Source organism: Epinephelus moara, chromosome 2 (genome assembly GCF_006386435.1).
Source record: "Epinephelus moara isolate mb chromosome 2, YSFRI_EMoa_1.0, whole genome shotgun sequence".
Classification (NCBI taxonomy): domain Eukaryota; kingdom Metazoa; phylum Chordata; class Actinopteri; order Perciformes; family Serranidae; genus Epinephelus; species Epinephelus moara.
The window spans coordinates 1,378,828-1,402,475 of NC_065507.1; the positions used below are offsets into that span (position 1 = coordinate 1,378,828).

General features: G+C 43.1%; 4 protein-coding genes across 8 annotated transcripts in view; 3 read left to right on the forward strand and 1 right to left on the reverse strand.

The window, feature by feature from the left end:
* Positions 1 to 23,648, forward strand: part of abcg1 (ATP-binding cassette, sub-family G (WHITE), member 1) — a 281,654-nt gene that overhangs the window by 227,127 nt on the left and 30,879 nt on the right. The gene's annotated exons all lie outside the window — the stretch shown is intronic.
* lipt2 (lipoyl(octanoyl) transferase 2) lies at positions 82 to 7,959 on the reverse strand. 3 transcript variants are annotated; one of them, XM_050066067.1, is made up of 5 exons: positions 7,666 to 7,959; positions 4,640 to 4,808; positions 3,097 to 3,414; positions 2,896 to 3,022; positions 82 to 1,739 (listed from the first exon to the last, which is right to left on the reverse strand). In XM_050066067.1, the coding sequence occupies exons 3-5, from the start codon at positions 3,406 to 3,408 to the stop codon at positions 1,480 to 1,482; spliced, it is 699 nt and encodes a 232-aa protein (XP_049922024.1). In that variant the 5' UTR covers positions 3,409 to 3,414; positions 4,640 to 4,808; positions 7,666 to 7,959; the 3' UTR covers positions 82 to 1,479. The 3 variants fall into 3 exon arrangements, with proteins under 3 accessions (XP_049922024.1, XP_049922006.1, XP_049922016.1); XM_050066049.1 differs by having other exon boundaries at positions 3,097 to 3,464; positions 7,666 to 7,952; XM_050066059.1 differs by lacking the exon at positions 7,666 to 7,959 and adding an exon at positions 7,079 to 7,215 and having other exon boundaries at positions 3,097 to 3,464.
* On the forward strand, positions 7,087 to 17,944 carry rnf169 (ring finger protein 169). 2 transcript variants are annotated; one of them, XM_050065633.1, is made up of 6 exons: positions 7,087 to 7,402; positions 9,840 to 9,907; positions 9,979 to 10,041; positions 10,166 to 10,296; positions 12,049 to 12,139; positions 12,274 to 17,944. In XM_050065633.1, the coding sequence occupies exons 1-6, from the start codon at positions 7,087 to 7,089 to the stop codon at positions 13,402 to 13,404; spliced, it is 1,800 nt and encodes a 599-aa protein (XP_049921590.1). In that variant the 3' UTR covers positions 13,405 to 17,944. The 2 variants fall into 2 exon arrangements, with proteins under 2 accessions (XP_049921590.1, XP_049921599.1); XM_050065642.1 differs by having other exon boundaries at positions 10,196 to 10,296.
* Positions 18,570 to 23,545, forward strand: spcs2 (signal peptidase complex subunit 2). Of its 2 annotated transcripts, none has more exons than XM_050066137.1 (5): positions 18,570 to 18,683; positions 19,794 to 19,877; positions 19,988 to 20,147; positions 20,851 to 20,986; positions 22,561 to 23,545. In XM_050066137.1, the coding sequence occupies exons 1-5, from the start codon at positions 18,642 to 18,644 to the stop codon at positions 22,745 to 22,747; spliced, it is 609 nt and encodes a 202-aa protein (XP_049922094.1). In that variant the 5' UTR covers positions 18,570 to 18,641; the 3' UTR covers positions 22,748 to 23,545. The 2 variants fall into 2 exon arrangements, with proteins under 2 accessions (XP_049922094.1, XP_049922086.1); XM_050066129.1 differs by having other exon boundaries at positions 19,988 to 20,140; positions 20,844 to 20,986.

Genomic DNA, 23,648 nt, shown 5'->3' on the forward strand with positions numbered 1-23,648 from the left:
AACGAGGACAGCAGGTCTAAGTTACGCATAAGTATAGACGTGTGTGTGTGTGTGTGTGTGTTTATATAGATACACACAGCAGACAATCCATGCACATCAGATTTTATTGTTGAACAGATGTACAAACAGACATGTAAAATATAAAAACACTGTGTATGTGAAGGCAGTGTGGCTTTAGCAGCAGTTTGATTTCTTAACATCGTTAAACTTCCCTCCCAAACTTTTCTCTTAAGACACTCTAATACAAGATTTATACTTCTGCGTCGATGCCGTACAGCGTAGAGTCTGTGTTGGAAGTGGAAACAAAACTTTTCTTTAATTTCACAGACAAGAAACGATAAATTGTGAAGACAATAAAGCCTCCACAAAAATAGTATTTTAAGTCTTGTGTGTGATTTATCCTGGCTTCATATTAGCAGAGGAAACCTCCGCTAGCTGCTAGGCTAATTTATACAATGTAAAATGCCATAGGCTTGTGCTAATAACGTTAGCATGTTGTATTTGTTTGGAAAACGTGTTTAGTATAAGACAGTTGTTTTGTCAGTGAACCTTGTGAGTTGTAATGGAGCCGAATTTTGTAACGTTACCTTTGTTAAATGTTGCCGTTGCTCCTGGCTTCATATGAGTAGAGGAAGAGCTCGCTAGCTGCAAGGCTAATTAATACAATTTAAAATGCCATAGCCTTGTGCTAATAACGTTAGCATGTTGTATTTGTGGGGAAAATGTGTCCAGATAAAGACAAGTGTTTGTCTGTGAATGCTGCGAGTTATAGTGAAGCTGATTTGTGTTTGAGACTGTCTCTATTAAGCCATGTTTAATGTGTGTTTAATGTGCGTTTAATGTGCGTTTAACGCGTTTGTGTTTAACGTGTGTTAACTGTGTTTAATGTGCATTAATTGTGTTTAACATGTTTAATGTGTGTTTAATGTGTGTTAACTGTGTTTAATGTGCGTTTAACGTGTTTAATGTGTGTTTAACATGTTAACTGTGCGTTTAACGTGTGTTTTGAATCAACTAAACTTTCCAGTACTTCACATAAACCCTGCTGCCAACTAGTGTTCTGGAGGTGTAACTGCAGAGTGACACAGACACACCACCACACAAGTATAAATGCTCACGTGCGTAGGGTTTGCATTGAGCTGACGCACAAGTATAAATCCTGCTTTAATTCACCCACTCATGATGATGTCATCACTGTAAATGGACATTTAAGGAGATAATCATATATAACGAGGTCCCTGTTAGTCTGCTTGTGTCAGATGAATGTTTTGTTCATTGTCTCTGACAAATAAATGGGATAAACTTAATTATATAAATCATTTTTTTTAAATAAGTTTCTGTAAAGTTTAAAGTTTAATTCTTATCTAACTGTGTGATCCAACATGTACATGAGATCCAGGACGTCTGTCTGTTCTGGACACGTGGAGATCAAACTGATGTCAGACATGTTTAAACAGAGCGTCTGTGATGTTTTAGTTTCTACGCTGACGACGCTCCGCTGTCCTGCTCAGTCTCAGGTGTTTGTGCGTCCATCAGCCGACAGTTGAACTGGTCCCTGAAGGCATCCAGCAGGTGAGGAACGGTTTCCTCCACGCTGACGTCTCTCTGCAGCTCGGCGCTCAGCGACGTCACTCCTTTACCTTCGATACCGCACGGCACGATGTGTTCGAACCACGACATGTCGGTGTTACAGTTCAGGGCCAAGCCGTGAGAAGTGATGTATCGACCACAGTGGATTCCTACAGAGACACAAAGAGACAACAACGGTCATACGAGAGATCGCTGATGCAGAGAGTGTGACGGACACATCTGGATCTGATTTAATCATCCAGATGTGTCCGGACTGGAGGAAGTTAAAATACACAGAGCTGATTGCTGCAGTTGTATCTTCTTGTTTTTTGCTGACGAACTTGTTCTGTTTTTGTCTTTTGACTGCAGGACCTGAAGCTCCACCCCCTAAAGTTCTTTTTTATCAGTGAATGAAGCCACAGGTGGAGCCAACAGGTGGATTTAAGACGGACACATTAAACTAGGTTTTGACCCTGAACTGGTCGCTCCTGACGAATGTCAGAATCTGGACAGATGTCTGTCGGATCAGCCGTTGTTTCAGGGTGCCTTCACACCTGCCCTGTTCAATCAAACTCAGGTTCTGGGTCTGGAACCAGAACAGGAGACCAGGACTGAAACCACAGAAGACTGGGTCTTAACCCAGACAGGACACCAAGACTGGAACCAGACCAGGAGAAAAAGATTGGCACCAGACCAGGAGAGCAAGACTGGACCAGAACAGGAGATCAGGTCTGGAAACAGATCAGGAGAACAAGACTTAAACCAGAACAGGAGACCAGGACTGGAACCAGAACAGGAGACCAGGACTGGAACCATACCAGGTCTTGAACCAGAACAGGAGACCTGGACTAGAACCAGACCAGGAGACTGGGTATGGAACCAGAACAGGAGACCAAGACTGGAACCAGACCAAGAAAACAGGACTTGAACTAGGACAGGAGACCAAGACTGGAACCACACCAGGAGAGCAGGACTGAAACCAGAACTAGAGAGAGGGACTTGAACCAGAACAGGAGACCGGGTGTGCAACCAGACAAGGAGACCAAGAATGGACCCAGACTAGGAGAAAAGGACTGGAACCAGGAAAGGTGACATCTTCAAATGTGGTTATGAACTCATAACGACTCATGACACAACAGTCTGCCACGATACAATTTTGATTTAATTCAGGGGTAAATATTGGTAAATATCCCTCAATTTGTCGACGGTTTACAGCCTGACTTCCAATAAACAGTCATGACAGAATGCAGTCAGAGATATTCAGGAAAAGGACCAGTTCCTGTGTGAGGCCTGACGACCGAGAGGAGTAACATTGCATTTACTTACCGATGGCACAGATCTTGCTGTCTCTGACCCAAACTCCAGTGTGAGGGGATGTCGACGCTTCGATGCCAAACCTGCTGCAGACGGAGATGATGGTCTTCTCCAGCTCGCAGACGTACCAGCGGACGCTCTGAGAGGACAGATCACATGTTAATACATGTCACATGAAAACTACATGAAACCCAACAACAGACCAGGTCAGACCTTCTTGAAGCTGGCCAGGTGGAGGACCGGATAGCACACCAGCTGTCCTGGCCCGTGGAATGTGATGAGTCCTCCTCGGTTGGTGCGGTGGACGTCAGCCCCCAGCAGGCAGAGGCGGTCCAGCAAGGGGGCGGGGTAAGGTTTGTGGCGAATCCCGGTGGTGTAGACCGGCGGGTGCTGACACAGCAGCAGAGTGTGAGCTGGACCTGACCGGTGCCGGTTGACATAGACCTGCTGGAGCCGCAGAGCCTCCTGATAGGAGACAAGGCCCAGACGGACCACCTCCACCACCGGCCTGCTGCTGCCCTGCATCCAGGACTGGAACCAGACCAGGAAAACAGGGATGGAATCAGACCAAGAGACCAGAGCTGAAACCATAACAGATACCAGGACTGAAACAAACAACAGGAGACCAGGACTGGAACCAGACCAGAAAAAAAGAGGCTGGAACCAGACCACAAGACCAGGACTTCAACCTGAACAAACCAGGACTGCAACTTGAACAGAAGACTGGGACCGGAACCAGATCAGGTCTGGGACCAGAAAAGGAGACTAGGACTGAAACCAGACCAGGAGACCAGGACTGAAACCAAACCAGGAGACCTGGTCTGAAATCAGACTGAGACCAGGAGACCAGGCCTGGAACCAGAACAGGAGACTGGAACTGGAATCAGAAAAGGAAACCAGGACTGGAACTGCAACAGGAGACTAGGACTGTAACCAGAACAGGAGTCAAGGACTTAACCCAGACCAGAAGACCAGGGCTGGTATCAGACCCAGGAGACCAGGTCTGGAACCAGACCAGGAGACCGGGACTGGAACCAGGCCAGGAGACCGAACAGGTTTACCCAGATTTGGGGCACACAGGGACTAAGGGGGCTTGTAAAATTTAAGAGGCTAAAATGTTCTTAAACTTTACAAAACAACGTCACAGACACCCCGTAATTTGTACCTTAAAATGGCCTTAAATTCAAGCTTATATTATTGTTTAATGGTTTATCTCTGTAAGGGGTTTTGTTTTTGTTTAGTTTTAAAAGTAACTTCATAAAATCCAAATTACCCTTTAATTTGTGCCTTTAATTTGGGCCTAATTTTATCAGCTGGGTACAAATTCAGATATTCATCATACATTTATAATTTTTTGATAAATATATAATATTTATATAATAATATATGAAGGTATGTTAATTATTTGCACATTTGACAGTTAAAAAAACATTAAGTCCATCCATGAATTTCCACTTAATGTGTTTTCATGTTATTTGGTCAAATTTAAGGGAATTTTACCCCTTAAAAACTCTGCTAATAATCCATTAAAAATATTTTAATACTGTAAATTATATTTAATAAATTCATCAGTGAACGATCCCCCTTAAATCCCTCAAACATGTCTCTCGTTAAATTTAATGACTTTATAGTGAGGACAGTGTGACCTCACTGACTGACAGTCAACTCAAACTCAGCTTCAGACACTCTGATCGTTTCCGGTTTTAATCACGTCAGTTTCCTCACATTGAATTAGTTTGATCTCAGGTGTGTTTACCTGTATGACTTCTCTAACGTCACCGGTCAGCTCTCAGAAATCCTCCTCTGCCGGCTCCTCTCCTCACGAGCCGCCATAGTTGTTATTCTTCCGCCTTCTTCCTCGACGGTGTAATCTGCTTCCGGTTTCTGCAGCACTCTGCTGCCACCTGCCCGCCGGAAAGTGGAACCTTTCACAATAAAACAAGTTCATTTTGTTTATTAGGAATGTGTAGTTATTAGCTCAGGTTAAAAATATATATATATATATTTTCAGTGAACACACAGAACATACAAGCACTCAATACAAAATACAACAATATAAACATTTTTAAAATCGATGAAGGAAAGAAATAAAATAAGAGCAGTGGTGGAATATTACAAAGTACATTGTATTTCGTAATATTATTTTATAAGTATACTTATGTACAGATTTATGGTACTTGTATGAGTCTTTTATTTTCATGACACTTACTTTTGCTCCACTGTATCTTTGAGGAAAAATATGTACTTTAAATGAATCACTTATACCTGACAGCTTTAGTTAATTTGGGAATTAAGATTTTTGAATACAAAGACCATGAGAAGAGTTTATGAAATATGATGTTTTGTTATAAACTGTATTAAATTAAGTTAAGTTAAATGAGGTTAGATTAAATTAAATTAAATGAAACTACCCAGCACTTTATACAAGTACAGTTAAAAAAATGAGTTGGTAAATATATTAACAAATTGTCAGAAAATTACCACAATGAATTGTTAAACATTTAAGCCATTTTCTATTTTTCTTCTTAATAACTTTGAGGGTTTTGTTTGTTTATTTGTTTTGTTTTGTTTGTTTGTTTGTTTGCTTTAGATTTTTCTAATACATTAAATAAATACATAGAATACATAGTGAGTGTTTTCACAGTGTGGCATTAGTACTTTTACTTTAGCAAAGAAAGAGAATACTTTCCTCCACTACTGAATATGGAGTATTTATATTAAAGATAAGATAAAATATATAATTAAACAGTCATTTCTTAATCACTTGTCATAGATTAGGAAAAAAAGCACAGAGGAGTAAAGACTTAAAAAATAAATCAACACAGCAAGAGACAAGAAACATCCCCACAAATCTTTCTGCCTCACATTTTTTAAGTGATAAGAAAAATAATTTGAAATATATGAACCAATATAAGGAGGCCTGACTGTTTCTCCATTTCATACCAGATATGTATCCATAAGAATAATCACATTAATCATATCAGAACTAGACGACTTATCATAAAATAAGAGAAGTACCTGTACCTGTCTGTCACAGTAGCTATAAAATAAACATGTTCACTTCAGTCTGAGCTTTTTCTGAATAAATTCTACAGGTGGATAAACCTTACGATTTATTTTGAAATAAGTTTCTATGACATCTGGGGGAATAGTCTATTAAATGCTGATTTAATGCAGCGGAGTCTGGCAACCGGATGTGGCCCAACTTCTTTCTTCTGGCATGCTGAGATTGGACCGAAGCTGGGCCGTGTCATTGTTGATAAGGGCCCAGTGATGGCAGTGTCGGCAGTCACCAGTTATTCAGCCTGATTCTACGGGGTCATTTATTTCAAGTCTCAGCAGAGTTGGGCAGCCGGATGCAACTGACTTGTTTCTTTTGGCATGCCAAGTTTGGGACGATGGAGGGCCAAGTCATTGTTGATAAGGGCCCAGTGATGGCAGTGTCGGCAGTCGGGATCAGGCCAGTTAATTTGGCCCAATTCTAGGGGGTCCTTTGTCTTGAGTCTCAGCTGGATGCAGCCGGCTAACCTCTTTTGACATGCAGAGTTTGGGCCAATGGTGGGCCAGGTCATTTTTGATAAGGGCCCATGGTGCCCGTATCGCTTGCCAGAATTGGGCCAAGTTATTTGGCTGCAACGTTTTTTTGGCCCGATTCTGGGACGGCATCCCGAGTCTCTCAAGTCATAGAGAGCAACCGGATGCAGCCAACTTTTGTCTTGTGCTGAGTTCAGGCTGATGTTGGGCCAAGTCAATTTGGCTGCCAGGGTTAGCATGTGCACCAAAGAAAACATCTATTTTACAACACATTGTATATACATATATATATCTATATATCTATATATATGTGTGTGTGTGTGTGTGTGTGTGTATACATAGCCTATATATATTCTATTGTACAAAGAACTTGTCTGACATTAAGCTTTACATTTTGATAATATTTGTTTTATATGTCAGCTCTAAGATATATTTGCTCTATAAATATATTAACTTATATTCAATATATATTTCATAGTTAGGCGCGTTGCGGTCATTATAAAATAAATATATAAACGTGATTTATTTTGAAGGGCTCACGCCGTGTTCCAGCTCCGCGGTTGGCGGGCTGAACGCGCGTCCAATCTGCGCTCGCTCGCGCTGTTTCGGCGGCGGCAGGGCGGGGTTTGTTTTGAGAGCGGACCGGAGAGAGAAGACTCACCAGGGAAGATGGCGACCGCAGGGTCCGCCGAACGGCCTGGCAGACCGGCCAGCGCCGCCGCCGTCGCCGGCAAGTACCGGTCCGGGTCCCGAGCTCGGCGCGGGTCCGGGTCTGGGTCCGGGTCCAGCCCTCCGGAGAACGAGGCGAAGAAGTGCTCGGCGTGCGCGGAGGGGCAGCCCGGCGGCAGCCCGCCCTGCGGACACCCGGCCTGTCCGCCGTGCCGAGCCCAGAGACACTCCGGCAGCGGAGAGCGGTTCCGGAGGAGGAGTGACCCCGAGAGGAGCAGCAGCAGGCCGGGCAGGAGGGACTGCGACAGCCGGAGAGGTCGGTGTGTTTACCGGGGGAGGTGCAGCTCAGTGGCCGCTGTGTGAGCACCGCCGCTCGGTGTTTGTTTCACAAACCGACCGCCAGAAAAACAGTTTGACGGTGTTTAGTGTAACTTTAGTCCAAGTTTAGTGTGAGCAGCAGCAGCAGGAGGCCTGGAGACTTTATTCATGTCTGACAGGAGAAATGTTAGTTACATGTTCACATTATTAACCAAACGCTCTGAATTAAAATCTGTTTTATTCTTCTTCTTATTCACTGACCTCCAGTCAGCTGCGTCAGACTGTGGCGATGAGAGCAGCAGTTAAATCAGAACTCAGTGGACGTTGTTCTTTAACCTGGTTCATTTAGATGAATAAAAGCTGCAGTTTAAAGTGTAGCTGTACAGTTTGGGGTCAGGTCTGTAAAGAGGGTTGGTGTTGGAGGACTTGTCCAGACTTGTACAGCTGTAGGAGGAGCTGATGAACCGCAGCACTTGATCAGGTCTTTATCTGAGTGTCTGTGTCCAGGTGGGTTTGAGTTGATTTCATCGTCTCAGCAGTGTTTGATTTTAATCATTTTATCTTCGTGTTTTCTTAAATCAAATCAGACAGATCTGTTCCTTTGAACCTTTGTTATGGGCAGTAGTTATTTTCTAATATTGTATTTAAACATGCTGTTAATGATAAACCATTTTTACCTATCAATAATCAGGGTTCCCACAAATCCTTCAAACTCTTAAAAGGCATTAAATTCAGTCATTTAACAATAAGGCTTGTTTGTGTTGAGATGTCTTAAATTGAACTTTCAGAAGTTTTAAAAATGTGAAATCACTAAATATTGGCAACATTTATTTTCATAAATAATTTACCGAGCACCCTGTTGCATTACCTTGCTACAGGTCAGAATAGTGAAATCCACAAAAGTCATATTTAGTTTTATGCTCAGAGCAGAAGATCCACTGTTTGCTAGCTAACCGTCACTGTACCCTGTACGACATCGAAAAGTGTAAATTTAACCTAAAATTGGCTGTTTATCCGAGATCTCACAGCATGGCCGAAACAGGTCGATGTATCCTCTTACAGTGGGTCGTATGCTACCTGACGAATTAGCACACAGTTAAGGGTTTCATTATGTTACGTTCTTAACGCAAAGTCACGTAGATTTAGAAAAGTAAGTTAGGTTTCCAAAAAGAAAAGTTAAATTTATATAGGTTAGTTTTAGAAAAAGAAACATCGTCATGTGAGATACATGTCCTAAAGTTACGCACTTAATGTAAGGTTATTTACCTAACTTAAAGTCATGTACATAATGTATGGTTGGGCGTTGTCATGTTACGTACACATCCCAAAGTTATGTACTCCGTGTAAGGTCAAGGACTCTTAATCTAAAGTTACATACACAAAGTTATGTAGGTGAGGTTGAGGAAAAGAAATGTGGTTGGGTGTTGTCTTGTTATGTACATCTTCTAAAGTTACGCATTTAATGTAAAGTTATGTAGGTTAGGTTTAGAAAAATAAAGTTACGTAGGATAGGTTAAGGAAAAGAAACATAGTTGGGCGTCAACGTGTTACATACTTAACGTTAAGTTATGTTCTTAATGTAAAGTTACGTTGGTTAGGTTTAGTCTAAGAAGCATGGTTGGGGGCGTCATCATGTTACATACTGAAAGTTACGTAGTTTAGGTTTACAAAAAGACACATGGTTACGTATATATCCTAAAGTTACACACTTAACGCAAGGTTACGTACTTAACATAAAGTTCCGTAGGTTAAGTTTAGGAAAATAAAGTTTCATAGCATAGGTTTATGAAAAGAAACATGTTTTGGTGTAATCATGTTACGTACATATGCTAAAGTTATGTACTAATGGTACTTAACGAAAAGTTATGTAGGTCAGGTTTAGGAAAATAAACATAGGTGGGCGTTGGTCAGTATGGTTACATACTTGACGTAAAGTTCCCAACTTAATGTAAAGTTGCATATCTTAGATTTGGGGGAAAAAATTGTCGTTGGGCATCGTCACGTGATGCACTTGCGTAAAGTTACGTAGGTTAAGTTTTGGGTGTTGTCATGTTACATACATATCCTAAAGTTACGTAGAAAGCAGAGGGACTGGTGCTTCTGCGTAATGTTTCCGACAAATTGTCCTAATTTTTCTTCAGTTTTGGTGATTGTAAATATTTTGTTCTGACTAGCATTAAAAAAAAGTCGTAAACGTAACGTACCTTAAAATGTAGAAGCCTGTTCATTACTGTGAGCCTATTTTAGCCTCTGTCTGTCATGGTAGATTTTTCCAGAACACGTGTCATAAATCAGTGTTACCACGTGTAATTAAATCTTCTGTGATCGAGGATTTTGACCTCAGCGTCTAATTTAAAGATGTACTTAAATTATTAGCTGTAAGTTGTTTTCTGTAGCTGGAACTGTGATGGCGTTGTTTTGTTTTGACTCTTCAGAGTTCTTCGTCTCTCCTGCTCTCATCCCAAAATGTGACGCTCCATCAGGACCAACGGGGAAACACAAGGTGAGTCTGATTTCCTGCTGTCAGTGAACGTAGCACGTGTAGCCTCAGACTGACGGTGGTTTGTGTTTCAGCTGCTGTTGTCTGAGGACAGAGAGGAGGTGAAGAGGAGGAACTGTAAGGACGATGAAGAGCCTGTGAGTCAAAGCAGCACTTTTATTGAACCTGAAGATGCATCGAGACGTTCAGCAGCTCAGACGTCTCAGAGTTATAATGATGTCACCTTTTTAAAGAAGTACAGATGGTTACTAACAGACTCAGTCTGGATGTTTTCTTTTTGTTTTTCTGCAGGGGGTTCTGTCAGACTCAGAGAACGAGGAGCCGATCAGCAGGAGGATCAGAAACATCTCGGCCTTTGTCAGGAAAACCAAAAACTCGGTAGCCTTCACAGGGTGAGCACGACTCAGCTGCCTCAAACACCTTAAGTGGGATTTATACTCACGAATCACTCTGCAGTCACACCTACAAAACACTAGTCGGTGTCAGGGTTTCTGTTAAGTGCTGTTAAGATTAGTTGATTCAAAACACACATTAAACACACAGTAAACAAACGCACATTAAACACACAGTAAACACACATTAAACACACAGTAAACAAACGCACATTAAACACACAGTAAACACACATTAAACACACAGTAAACAAACACACATTAAACACACAGTAAACAAACACACATTAAACACACAGTAAACAAACACACAGTAAACACACATTAAACACACAGTAAACAAACACACATTAAACATGGCTTAATAGAGACAGTTTCAAACACAAATCAGCTTCACTATAACTCGCAGCATTCACAGACAAACACTTGTCTTTATCTGGACACATTTTTCCCACAAATACAACATGCTAACGTTATTAGCACATTTGGCATTTTACATTGTATAAATTAGCCTAGTGACTAGTGGAGTTTTCCTCTGCTCATATGAAGTCCGAAATTAAAGTAAATAAAATCTTCGTTTCCACTGAGGGAAATGGTTTCAGCTCACAAAAATAGACAGAGGTCTGCGTCGCCGCGAGGTGTAGTTACATTTCCTGGAGGTGCACGTCAGGCCACGGTGTCAGTTGCAGAAGTATCAATCCCGCATTACACCAATAGGAATTGAAAGCTGATTGTTTGTTCCATCACAACATCAGCGCTGTGCCCCCACCATTTTGGACCGAAAGGCCATGACTGTATTATCAGATCTGTTAGGATAATTACCCACTTATCGTACAGTATATGGATGTGACCTCAATCATTTTGCTGACCTCGATATTGCCCGTTGTGTTTACATACGTGTTTGTTTACCTAAGAACGTCACCAACATGAGGTCAGAAAGCTGCAGCTTTGGAGCGGAAGAAGTTCTGTCTGTTAGGTTGCCACACCACACTCCAAAGTAGATGCACAACAGAGCACAGACCTTGTTTTGTTCAAAGCTGAAAAGTCGAAAAGACGTCGTACCCTACGCCGAAGCCTGACGTGCACATCTCCAGAAATGTAACTACACGTTGACCTGTCTGTTTGTCTGTCCACAAAATAGCATTTTAAGTCCTGTGTGTGATTTATCCTGGCTTCATACGATTAGAGGAAATCTCCGCTAGCTGCTAGGCTAATTTATACAATGTAAAATGCCATAGGCTTGTGCTAATAACGTTAGCATGTTGTATTTGTTTGGAAAACGTGTTTAGTATAAGACCGTTGTTTGATCAGTGAACCTTGTGAGCTGTAATGGAGCTGAGTTTTGTAAAGTTACCTTTGTTAAATGTTGCTGTTGTCCCTGGCCAAATGAGTAAAGGAAAAGTCTGCTTGCTGCAAGGCTAATTTATTCAATGTAAAATGCCATAGGCTTGTGCTAATAACGTAGCATGTTGTATTTGTGGGGAAAATGTGTCCAGATAAAGACAAGTGTTTGTCTGTGAATGCTGCGAGTTATCGTGAAGCTGATTTGTGCGTTTAATGTGTGTTTGTCAGTTTGGGATCATTTTAATTTTAATGGTGACCCGTTGGCGATTTCAGTCCAAAATGGTGGCAGTGCTAACGCAGATCCATCTCGCAGCAGCAGTTACACAAGCACCATGGTCAGGAGTCGCTGCTTTCATGCTCTCTGGCTGTGTTATTACTCCACCATCTCACCTGTGTGTTCTTCTTCAGTGGTTCTCGGAGGAGTCAGAGCTGCACCGACCCGGTGGAGGACCGCGGAGGGAAGCTGAAGGTCATCGCGCAGCCAGCCCTCATGGACAGAGTATGTTAGGCAACCTGTGGTGCTTAACCGTATTAATGCATATGTGCAGCACCTTCTGTCTGCTAACACACACTTTGGTCTGTCAGTGACTACATCTGTTTGTTTACTTCGGTTTGTCTGTTCTGGTCTGTCAGGTCGGCATCAGTCACAGTTACACAGCAGGAATCCTCCTCTCCTCAGAGAACAGTCGCTCCGTCTCCGCTCCCATCACCGCTCCTGACCGAAAGCTCACCTGGCGAGCTGTTGTCTCATCATCATCGACTCCGCTGGGCCTCCCTCCGCCCAGACCCGAGCGTTCCATCAGCCCAGAGAGCAATGACAGCATCTCCGAAGAGCTCAACCACTTCAAACCCATCGTCTGCTCGCCGTGCACGCCGCCCAAACGCCTGCCTGATGGCCGTCTGGTGGAACCCACCATTGTAAAGTCCACGCCCAGGAACCTGACCCGCGGCTTGCAGAAGGCCACCAGCTATGAGGCCAGTCCTGCTGTCCTGCAGAAGTGGAGGCAGATCGAACTGGACCGGCAGAGCCTCAAAGTGAACTCCAAGGCGACGCTGACGAGCCCTGTCAGCGAGCTCCACAACAAGAACGGCGGGGGTGAGGACGCAAAAACCCATCAGTCCCTGGCGGGACAGGATGGAGACGGAGTGACGTCTGTCAACAAGAGGAGGCTGCTGTTCGACCCCCCGGCCGTAGACATGGACACCTTCCAGAAACAGTCCGTAAAGATCCGGGTCCCTGCAATCCGCTACAGCAGTGAGGCGACATTCAGAGGAAGTTCGGACTTGGAGCCGGCAGTCGGCGCTCCTGAATCCTGCAGTGGAGGAGGAGCGCTTTTTAGTCGGAAACAGTCGTTCTCACCGTACACTAAGAACTCTGGGTTCCAGTCGTGTAAATTAGTGCCAAAGGACTCTCAGAGTCCGAGGAAGGAGTCCGACAGTAGCCTCCACAACCAGTCTACCTCAAGGAGGGGCAAGAAGCGGGAACAGAAGACCAAACACCTGGACTCAGAGCGGGACTCAGACCTGAAAAGGAGCCGGTCGGTCAGCCAGGAGGCCTTCGACGAGCGGTACATCCATCAGATCCAGCAGGAGCGTCAGGACCGAGCGCTTGCCCTGAAGCTGCAGAGACAGTTCGACCTGGAGAACCAGACCGCCAACCGCCGCAGGAGCCCCGACAAGTACTTCCTGCGGTCCTGGATGTCCAATCAGAACCGCAGGAGGCGCGGCCTGAGGAGATCACGACGAATCAACAAGAAGCACTAGAGAGGAGTCGTCTGCTGACTCGGCACAAAGACAGACAGAACGTGGTTCATATATGCAAAGTGACGAACGGTTTGATGAAAAGTATGAATGTTTTTACACGACAACAGTGAAACTCTGTTGAGGAAAGAGGTTATAAACTCTGAAACATTGCCTCCAAACGTCGTTTCTTTTGATCTGTTCACCAGCAAATCACCAAAAACTGAATGAAAATCAGCTGCAGCCTGAAATCTGAACTCTCATCACGTCTCCGGAGGACAAACGAATTTTCCATAGATTCAGTTAATTTACCAAAAATCCAGACTGACTCATACAACCAGATTGTGGCTGTAAAATCAACTTACACAGGGGCAACATGCATTAACACCTTTCACACCTGTGGCCGGTCCCTGTTGACTCTCCCCAGACCCAGAGACCATCTGGGTGCAGACCTGGTCCAGGTCTTCTGTGTGTCGGTCAGGTTGTTTCATTAAAGAACGTCCACAACGAGTTGAACATGGACGAAACGATCGGAGCTCCTAACACAGCAGCTTCAGATCATATAATCTGGGGCTTTAGGGGCCACTGAGGGTCTGAGGCTTCAGGGGCTGCTGGAGGTCTAAGGCCACAGGAAGTCTGAGGCTTCAGGGCCTGCCAGAACTCTGAGGCCACTGGAGGTCTGAGGCCATCAATGGTTTTAGGCTTCAGGGGCAACCAGAGGTCTGAGGCTTCAGGGGCTGCCAAAGGTCTCAGGCCTCTTAAAGTCTTAGACTCCAGGGCCCAGTGGAGGCCTCCAGAGTTGTTAGGTCACTGGAGGTCTGAGGCTTCAGGGGTCATTGTAGGTCTGAGACTCCAGGGCCCAGTGGAGGTCTTTGGCCTCAGGGGCTGCCAAAAGGCTGAGGCCACTGGAGGTCTGAGGTTTCAGGGTCCACTATCTGTTGTTACTGGGCCCCCTCTGCAGGTGACAGTCTTCCAGTCTGAATGTTTGTCAGACAGTCTTTGAACATGTTGAAGCTGTGGACTTGAGCTGAGGCTCATGGGTACTGTAGTCCATTAGGAGTCCACAGACTGAACAGGAGGCGGATCAGGAGACAGGAGTCAGTTTGGTGTTTGGGGTCAGGATGGAAACAAACGGGACTCAACCTGTAGGAGGGGGAGGAGTCAGTGTTTTAACGCCTGAGGCCGTATTCACATTATTTGATTCATGGAAACAAAAACACAATCAGATCTAACCTGGAAAGTTTTGGATCAGGACCTCCAGGATTCACCTGGTTAATTCACGCTGAAGATAATCTGGACATACGATGATGACACAGGAAGGAAATGTGGTTGTTCAAACTGTTTAACAGCAGTGAAACAGACGAGGAAGGAAAAATACTTCAGGACATGAACACAATTAAAATGAATATCGTCTATAAGGCAGCAGAATTCAGATCCTTCAGTAGAGTCCTGATCCCTCAGAGTGACAGCACTGTAGGCTTTATGAATAATATACAGCAGGTGGTAACGACTGTAAAGTGTTGCTCTGTTTATTAATGTAAAATAATCAGTCTCATAAAGATGAACTACAAAAGCTCATTTCACCAATTTGATGGAAAAAATACACTTTAAAGCTATAGTGTGTAACTTCTGTCGCCTCCCAGCGGATAATGCATTATTACAACTAATAAGCTGGCGGCACTTCCATGTACAGAGAGTAACACTCGCCACACACACTGTACACAGAGTAACACTTGCCAGTCGCCACACACCGTGCACAGAGTAACACTTGCCTTTGTGGTAGGATCCACTTCTGAACCGTGTCTCGGCCGCTTCTCCGCCATGTTGCTTTCTCTTTCTACCTGCGCTCTACCTCTTCGCTCTTCCTCCCCCTCCCTTCTTGTTGTGAGGAAGCATTTCCTGTGTGCCAGCGCGGGAATGTCGCCGGTCTACACGCATACTAAAAATGATATATATTGAAAAATACCGGGAGATGTTAGAGGAGCCAATCGGCTTAATCAGCATTGTGTCATCTCCTCTAGTAGTGGCTTGGGTGAAACGGACATTTACGGACCTGTAGAAGTTACGCACTATAGCTTTAATTCTTTGTAATGAGACATTTCCCCAAAATAATGACATCATCTCTCAAAATGAGTTAGATCTCAGGCTGCGTTCACACCTGCTCTGTTCGCTTCAGTTCAGTCTAACTCCAGCTGGTTTGCCCCCTCAGTGCGGTTCATTGTGCAGGTGTGAACACACCAGAACAACCGGACTGAGACCTTCTTGAAGAGGTGGTCTCAGTCCGGTTCCAAAGGAACTCTGGTGCGGTTGGTTTGTGGTGAGAAGGTGTTCCGACCTGGATGTGAAGCAACTGCAGTCACATGACACATTGTTTGGGTTAAACATGAGCATGTTACAGTCCTGGAGGATTATTAATGTGCACCTCCTCCTGTACTGCCTTAATATGCACATTCAGCACATCCAATGCATCAAAACATTGTTTTCTAGTTGGAGCCGCGCCTCGTTTTCAAACTGTATGGTTTGACTAAAATGAACAATGACAGCAATATAGTCCACGATGAGCAGCGCTAAAATCAACCTGCGTAGTTGTCCCTCCATTGTGACATTAGAAAGTGTCACATTTATCTTGCAAGTGTACTCTTCTTCAACGTTTGCTTTACTTCCTGGATTTTTCCCACATGGAAATTCTGACCAATCAAGAGCAGCTTTCTCACACAAGGCATTTGATCTGGTCCTCTTGTAAATGCTGCCGTGAGAACACGAACCAACTCTAGGCAATTATACAACTTTGGAACAACATGAGTCCCTGATTCAGACCAGAGGAGACCACTCTAGGGCTGACAGCAGCCTGAGGTAACTATATCTCAAAACAGTGGCGTGGTTGTAAAAATGAGTTCCTGTATCAAAATGAAAGACCAGTATGTCAAAGTAATGAGTGATTATCTCAGAATGGGTTTGTATCGCCCAACAATGACGTAGTTTCTCAAAAATAATGTGTTCGTATCTCAAACTAGTGACATAATAGTTATATTAGTATCTTGAAACAATGAAGGTCAGAAATGAGTTAGTATCTCAACAAAGAAACTGTCTAAAAACTAAGGAGTCATAATGAGGGAGTGTTAGCATGTCAAGAAAATGAGTTTGTATTTTGTTCAAATCTGTATCTTGAAATCTTGATGTAGTGTTTCTGAATAATGAGTCAGTGTCTTAAAAATGTGAAACAATATTTAATCTGAGGCCTTTTTCAGAGAGTTATTAATATGAGTAGGTTTCTCTATATGTTTAGATTCTATGTGTTTTCAGATACCAACTCTTTATTTTGAGATACGTTGTCATTTTTAAAAAATACCTCTTCATTTTGACATAGGAACTCTTTTTGAGATATTAAGTCATTATTTCAAGATGTTGTCATTATATTGAGATACTTACTCATTTTTAGATTCTACGTCGTTACTTTTAGAAACTTCGTCGTCACTCTGAGATAACACGAGGTAACGTGTTCAGTATGTCGTGCTGCAGCACGGCGCCGTAGGAGACGTCCTTACTTCCATGGTTTCCTCTGTGATGTGAATGCGGCCTCGCTCCATCAGCTGTTCATCATGTCTTTTACATTCCTGCAGTTTATTTCTTCTTTCTGTTAAAGTTGTGAAATCATCAGGAGGAGCGGACTGTTCTGATTTGTGAGATGAGTATTATTATTATTATTATTATTATTATTATAATTATTGTGTGTTATTGACAGAGTGTTTCTCTTCAGAGACTCTGAAGGGCTTTTTTTTTTTTTTTTACTGACGCCACATGAGCTTTACTCTGTACAACACTGATATGCACATTTTATAAAGTTGTACTTAAGTGTTGAGGAGTGTGTGTGGGGGGGGAAGGGGGGTTAACGCTGAGTGCCAAATGATCAGAGACCCTCTGATGGACCATGTTAATTATTCAGTAGTTTTGTATGAGAGGAGATCTGTGGCTGCTGAGACCAAGAAAAACCTAAAGACCTGAGACAACCTGTGTCCTGTCGTCTTTGTGACACACACACAAACACACACATTTGAATTCTTTATTTGATTCCACCAATTACATTAAATATGGCAGGGAATCAAATACAAAAGGGGTCAAGAAGACAATACTGGTCACTCATGGAAATACATAGCATCTTCTCCTCCATACAGCCAAGCTGCCTATAACAGCAGAAACAGAGCAAAATTTAGCAAGCTTTGTTGCTCTGCACTTAGATATGTCAGCAATGTTCAGGCCACTAGTGGTATATTTATACACATGGCCCAGGCTTCCAAATATGAGTACGGAGAATTTGCATTTGTAACCAAGACTTGTTATGATTTGGAGTAATGGTTGACATTTTGAATATTTGTCATAATATTTTGTCATCAAATATATAATTATTGATTGTTTCTGAGTGAGGTAAGACCTGATAGATTTAAATATTGTGTAATCTGAAAATAAAAAACTCTATCCACAAAAATAAATATATAAATAAAAATTTAAATAAAATTCAAAAAATTGTTAAATCACAAAATATTTTGCAAATATAAAACAGATCTGCAACTATACAAACAAAATTCCACAAATTAAAAAATAAACGTGGAAACATAATTTAATTTAGATTACAAGTGTTTGTGAATATCTTTCTAACATTTGCAACTTTCAAACACGTATTTGTGAATGTCAGTTCTGTGTTTATAGAATTTTATTTTACGCTTTTTTTAAGAAAAAAATTAGGAATTTGTGTATTTGCTGATCTTTTATATATTTTCAAAATATTTTTGTGAGTTAACAAATCTCTTGCTTTTTGGGGGGTCTTTGTACAGATCAGTTTGTTGATCTCACAGTAAATACCGAGACTCTATTATCTCCATGGTTTTAAAATTTTCTTTTAAAGCGTATTTTAGAACAGAGGTCAAACATGAAAATATCAGTAATTAGTTAATAACAACAAGGAATATTATGGATTATTTTATTTAAATGTTTAAAACTGAATAAATTACTCAAAAAAACTGAGTTTAATTTTTAAAATAGAAAAAACATTTCCTCGTTTTGTCCTTTTTTTTTTTTTTATATATAAAATATGTTTTATTGTCATTTATTGTTTTTGTTTGCGATTTAAAAAAAAAAGCGCGCACGCTGCCGCCTCCACCACCTCGGGCACGCGGACGTCATTACGTAGCTGAACGTTCAAATCTTGGTGAGAGCCAATCAGGATCGTCCAGGTCACAGGTGCCGTGTTCGTAGCGGAAGAGAAGATGGCTGCTGCGAGGAACGGAAAGAGCGGACTCCTGGAAAAAGTGAGGAGTTAAACTTTTCTTGTTTTTCTTCAGCTGTAAAGAAAAGTGCAGGATTTTATTTTCTCCCGGAGGACGGGCTGTCGGAGCGGACATTTTATCTGTCTGCGCGCCGGCTAGCTTCATCCTCTGTTAGCGGTTAGCCTGCTAAGCTAACGCTAGCTGGCTAAAATACATGTATTTATTAAATTTAAATCAAGCCGAGTTCATCCGGAGGTGAAGCTGTGTTTGTGTGTGTGCGTCCCTCGGTGTGTGTTCACACTTCAGCGGGTTGTTTAGTTCACTGTGTGCAGCCGTTACAAACAGCTGGTGCTCAGCCGGCTGCACCAAACCTCATTCAGAAAACAGGTGATTTAGGTTTATTTAAATGTTAAAGGTACTCTGAGTCATTGTAAGAGCACAGGAGCAGACATTAGCACTGGGTCATTAAATCGGCCATGGTTTTATAGTGACAGCTGAGCCCGCGTTATTGCATCACCTCCTCCTGAGTGATGTTACTGAGTTAAAAAGATGAGGCGGAAGCTGCACACAGCTGTAGTTTGTATTTTAAGTCCTGCAGATCAATGTTTGGGCTCATTGATCCCATACGAGGAGTTATTTTTTGATTCTTGATACCAGTGATGAGTTAATTTGTCCATGAACGCTGCGTCAATAGTTACCAGAGGAAACTTCTTCACATGCTGAGGCTGCAGTGATGAGCTGTTAATGCACTGGTTCCCAACCTGTGGGTCCCGGCACCAATAAGGGGTCACCATAGCTTCACAGGGGGTCACATGATCTTCGTGATGATCAGGGCTGTAAGAAAATCTTTTGTTATAATTACATGCTTGACAGGTAACTCGGCCCTTTTAGTTCACGTAATAAATGTGATAATATATAAAGTCTGGATCGTTATTTAAGAGCTGAACCTGAAACAAGACTGAGACACAAACTACAGTCACTCTGTCAGACAACCTCGTCCTGCCTGAGAAAAGTCAAGTCAACTTTATTTACACAGCACAGTGTCAATGAATAAATATATCCGTGTGATAACAGAGTTAAATGTATGAAACAGTTCTTATTTTTATTTGTTTTATAACATGATCAGTGATAATCAATGAACTTGTGTTTCAGTGGAGAATCGATGAGAAGCCAGTGAAAATCGATAAATGGGACGGAGCCGCTGTGAAGAACTCTCTGGATGACGCTGCCAAGAAGGTCAACTTTTATTCTGAAAGTCCGTCACACTCAGGATGTTGGTGTGTTAACGTTACAGTCAGAAACAGTCATCAATAATCCATCTGTGTATTGATCTGTGTGGCCTTCAGGTGCTGCTGGAGAAATACGGTTACGTGGAGAACTTCGGGCTGGTGGATGGTCGTCTGTTGATCTGTACCGTTTCCTGTCTGTTCGCCATGCTGGCTCTGGTCTGGGACTACCTGCATCCCTTCCCCGAGTCCAGACCAGTCCTCGCCTGCTGCGTCATCTCATATCCTTCACCAGCAGCAGAGGACAGGAAGTCCACCTGAGACCGCTTGGTCTCGTGTCAGGAGGCTTGTTTGAGACGAGCTGCGGCTCGAGAGCAGATGATGTCAAGTCGTTTTGACTTGTCGTGTAAAGACGGCAGTAAAAACGGCGCTGTTATCGTCTGGAGGCACTTTTTTTTTTTTTTCAAATTTGGCACTAACGTCCACTTTGACTCAAAAATGTAGTAATTAGAATTTGGTGGTCAAAGGTCACTTTGATCTTATCTGGGCACATTCTCATGAAAGCGATATGTCAAGAATGCTTTGAGGGAATTTCTCCTAATTTGGCGCCAACGTCCACGAGGATGAACTGATTAGAAGATTTGATTAGGTTTTTGGCCATAGCTCAGAAATTTATGCGCTGATTTTGACAAAACTTTACATAAATGTCTGACAGGATAAAATAATGACATGTTGAAATTTTAAATCCAAAAGGTCAAAGGTCAGCTTCACTGTGACATCATGTTTTGACGTCATATCTCCGGGACAGAGTTTGGTTAGATGGTCCCATCATGCAGTGCAGGACAAAGATCTGGACCGAGCAGGTCTGCGTTGGTGCAGCTTGTCTCAAACGAGCCTCTGATGTGGTGTGGGGTCAGTGTGTGTGGTGACTGGGAGCACTGGGGAACTGGGAGCAATTGTTGTTTTTCCCTAACAGTCCATCACGTACTTCATCATGATGGGCATCTTGACGCTGTACACCTCCTACAGAGAGAAGAACATCTTCCTGGTGTCTCTGCAGAAGGATCCAGCTGGGATGGATCCAGACCACATGTGGCAGCTGTCCTCCTCCCTCAAACGGTACGACTCTTTACCCAGCATGCACTCTGATCACAAACACATCCCACTGCACAGGAAACATGTCAAGCCCATCTGATTTGACAGATCTGAATCTGTAAAGTTAGTCATGTTTCATTTATGACATAATTTCAATAGTTTTATCAATTAGTGTTGTTTAGTGTGATGTTTGTTGGTGGGCGGGGCTTAGCTGGAGGCAAAACGGTTCTCCACAGACATTAGCTAGCGCTAGCTAACAAGTTGTGTTGTCTTGTTCTAGACGATGGAGGAAGATGATGTGAGAGGTGCATTCAGAAACACTCATTCTGAGTGTGGGAGCGCACTCTGACACAAACTGGAGCGTTGATAAATTGGGAGCACTGTCTGAATGTAGCGTTGGGTTATCCAGAGCAGCGCACTCTCAGAGTGGCAGAGCGCACTCTGGACACTCTGTCTGTGGAGACGGAGCAGCAGAGCGCCGAGCGGAGTGAATGTGTGATTAACTTAACCGTTGGTTCATTCATGTAGAAATATAACGCTGCGTTTCTTCCACCAACAGGGCTCTCATTTTAGTGTAGAGCGTCAGACTGAATTTACCAACGCACCATGTCAGGTCACTCACTCTCCGGGACCGCCAGTGTTACTTGAATAAGTAAACACTGACCAACGGGACCAGACTGGCCGACCCGTATGCTCTCACTCAGTGGATGGATGATGTCACAGGAAGCCAATCTTACAAAGGAGGACCACACTTGTTTGTTTTGCTATGGAAGCTAACGTTAGCTAATGTGCTAAAAAGTTAGCGTTCCAGAGAAATCCAATATTCCTCTTAATCCCTCCCCAGTTTCTGATGAGGTGGACATGATAACCCTTAATACACATAACCTTATTCATCCCTACAACAGGAAATACTTTTTCCCTAACCTGATATGAAGTGTGCGCTGCACATGTGAGCATTTTTGATGATGGCCTCCGTCCAGTCCTTTGGTCTTATCACATTTAACCATAGTTGTCTTTGTTTTTGTTGACGGGCAGTGGCGGCTGGTTTTGAGCCATGACTCCTTCTATTCTGGCTCCCAATAACACAACAAGACAAACACATTTTAACACTCCTATGGAGCCTACAGCCCTGTGGGGGAGAGGCAGCTGCACCTCCAGCTGATAACATGATGTCATGGTGACATCATGGTGGTGTCGGCCCTTGAAGGGTCTGAGTTTGACTGTGTTGACAATAAACAGACTCAGTCAGCTGCCGTCTCATTAATAAAACCATTTGTAGACTCCTTTCTAAAAATGCATGGATGAACAAAAGCTAAAATGGCGTGCTCCAAATAATATTCGCCAGTTTCTACAGTCAGGCTCCACCTCACTGTCTGCGTCGCCATCTTCCTGTCTCCAAAATGCTGATCATCATGGGTCAAAGTTTCTCCCATTAAGTCTGTCTTTATAGATCACAGCTTTTCCGTAGGAAGTGGCGTTCGCCTCTTTCAGGCCTCGTTTTGTGTGTACTCAGTGTTTCTAAATGAGACCGCAGCTCTTCATCAGTGACGTCATCATTTATCTTAATGTGTGCTAACTGTGTGTGTTTTGTGTCGCAGGTTCGATGACCAGTACACTCTCAGAGTCTCCTTCTGCGATGGAAAGTCGAAGACCTCGCGGGAAGCTGAGTTTACCAAATCTGTGTCGGCGTTCTTCGACGAGAACGGGACGCTGGCCATGGACCAGTTTGAGAAGTGTGTTTCTAAACTTCACGACACGCTGGCGTCGGAGAAGAAGACCAAATAAAACCAGAACATCTGTGAAGTCACGAGGTGGCGTTTGATTCAGGAGGAACGTCTTTGGTTTCATTTCAGCCTGCGGAGAGAAACTCCATCACCGTCTGAGTTTGTGAAGATGACCTCATCGTTACCTGTCAGTGCAGCTCCTGGTGATGCGTTCAGGGTCGTTCAGAGAGCCGACTGCTGAACAGTCTGTTCCTTTGATTTAAATTAAACTTTATTCCTCAAATTGTTTCTCGTCTGAGTTTTCAGCTGCGTCCTGTGGTCTTCATCAGAGGGTTTCTCGGTTGTCATGGTGACATGTTGACAGTTCAGTTGTTCACCCTAACACCTGATGACCGTGACCACCGAGCGTCCGCAGAGGAAGACCACATGTCTCAGCGTTTCCTCTGTCGTCTTCATCAGGAGCTGCTGATGGATTTTCTCTCACGCTGTCGGCCATTTTTATGGAGATGACCTGAAACCAAACGAAGTCCTCGACAGGAAGTAAACCGCTTCCTGTCAGGTTGTCAGCGTTCGCTCGCCTCGAAGCTTTTAGCCGCAGTAACGAAGAGTTTCCTCACAGAATGATTAGTGACGATAACATCGACTCTTCTGTTGTGAAACAAGTGAATTAAAAAACCTTTTTATAGTTTCACCTGACGGACACACCGTCACCGTCGTCTGTTGCTTTTATTTTATTTTCATCTGTTTATCGTTGTTGTTCTTTTATTTTTGCAGCTGCAGCCATTTTCTTTTTTATTTCTAATGTTTTCTGGTTTGATGCTTTTCTTTGTCACATGATAATAAAGTGAACAGCTTTGGATTTTTGGACTGTTGGTCAGATGAACCGTCTGAAGACGTCACAGCAAAAGAAAATAATGAAAATAATGTTTAGTTACATTATTTTCATTATGGATCAGTCTGCT

Excerpts from the sequence above, each read along its gene's own strand:
- lipt2 (XM_050066067.1), bottom strand. The coding sequence starts at position 3,408 with ATGCAGGGCAGCAGCAGGCCGGTGGTGGAGGTGGTCCGTCTGGGCCTT. Across the intron at positions 3,023-3,096 it reads ACCTGGCCAGCTTCAAGAAG|AGCGTCCGCTGGTACGTCTG; the intron begins GTCTGACCTGGT and ends CTGTCCTCTCAG. Across the intron at positions 1,740-2,895 it reads CAGCAAGATCTGTGCCATCG|GAATCCACTGTGGTCGATAC; the intron begins GTAAGTAAATGC and ends GTGTCTCTGTAG.
- rnf169 (XM_050065633.1), top strand. The coding sequence starts at position 7,087 with ATGGCGACCGCAGGGTCCGCCGAACGGCCTGGCAGACCGGCCAGCGCC. Across the intron at positions 7,403-9,839 it reads GGACTGCGACAGCCGGAGAG|AGTTCTTCGTCTCTCCTGCT; the intron begins GTCGGTGTGTTT and ends TTGACTCTTCAG. Across the intron at positions 12,140-12,273 it reads AGCCAGCCCTCATGGACAGA|GTCGGCATCAGTCACAGTTA; the intron begins GTATGTTAGGCA and ends CTGGTCTGTCAG.
- spcs2 (XM_050066137.1), top strand. The coding sequence starts at position 18,642 with ATGGCTGCTGCGAGGAACGGAAAGAGCGGACTCCTGGAAAAA. Across the intron at positions 18,684-19,793 it reads AGAGCGGACTCCTGGAAAAA|TGGAGAATCGATGAGAAGCC; the intron begins GTGAGGAGTTAA and ends CTTGTGTTTCAG. Across the intron at positions 20,148-20,850 it reads CCTCGCCTGCTGCGTCATCT|CGTACTTCATCATGATGGGC; the intron begins CATATCCTTCAC and ends AACAGTCCATCA.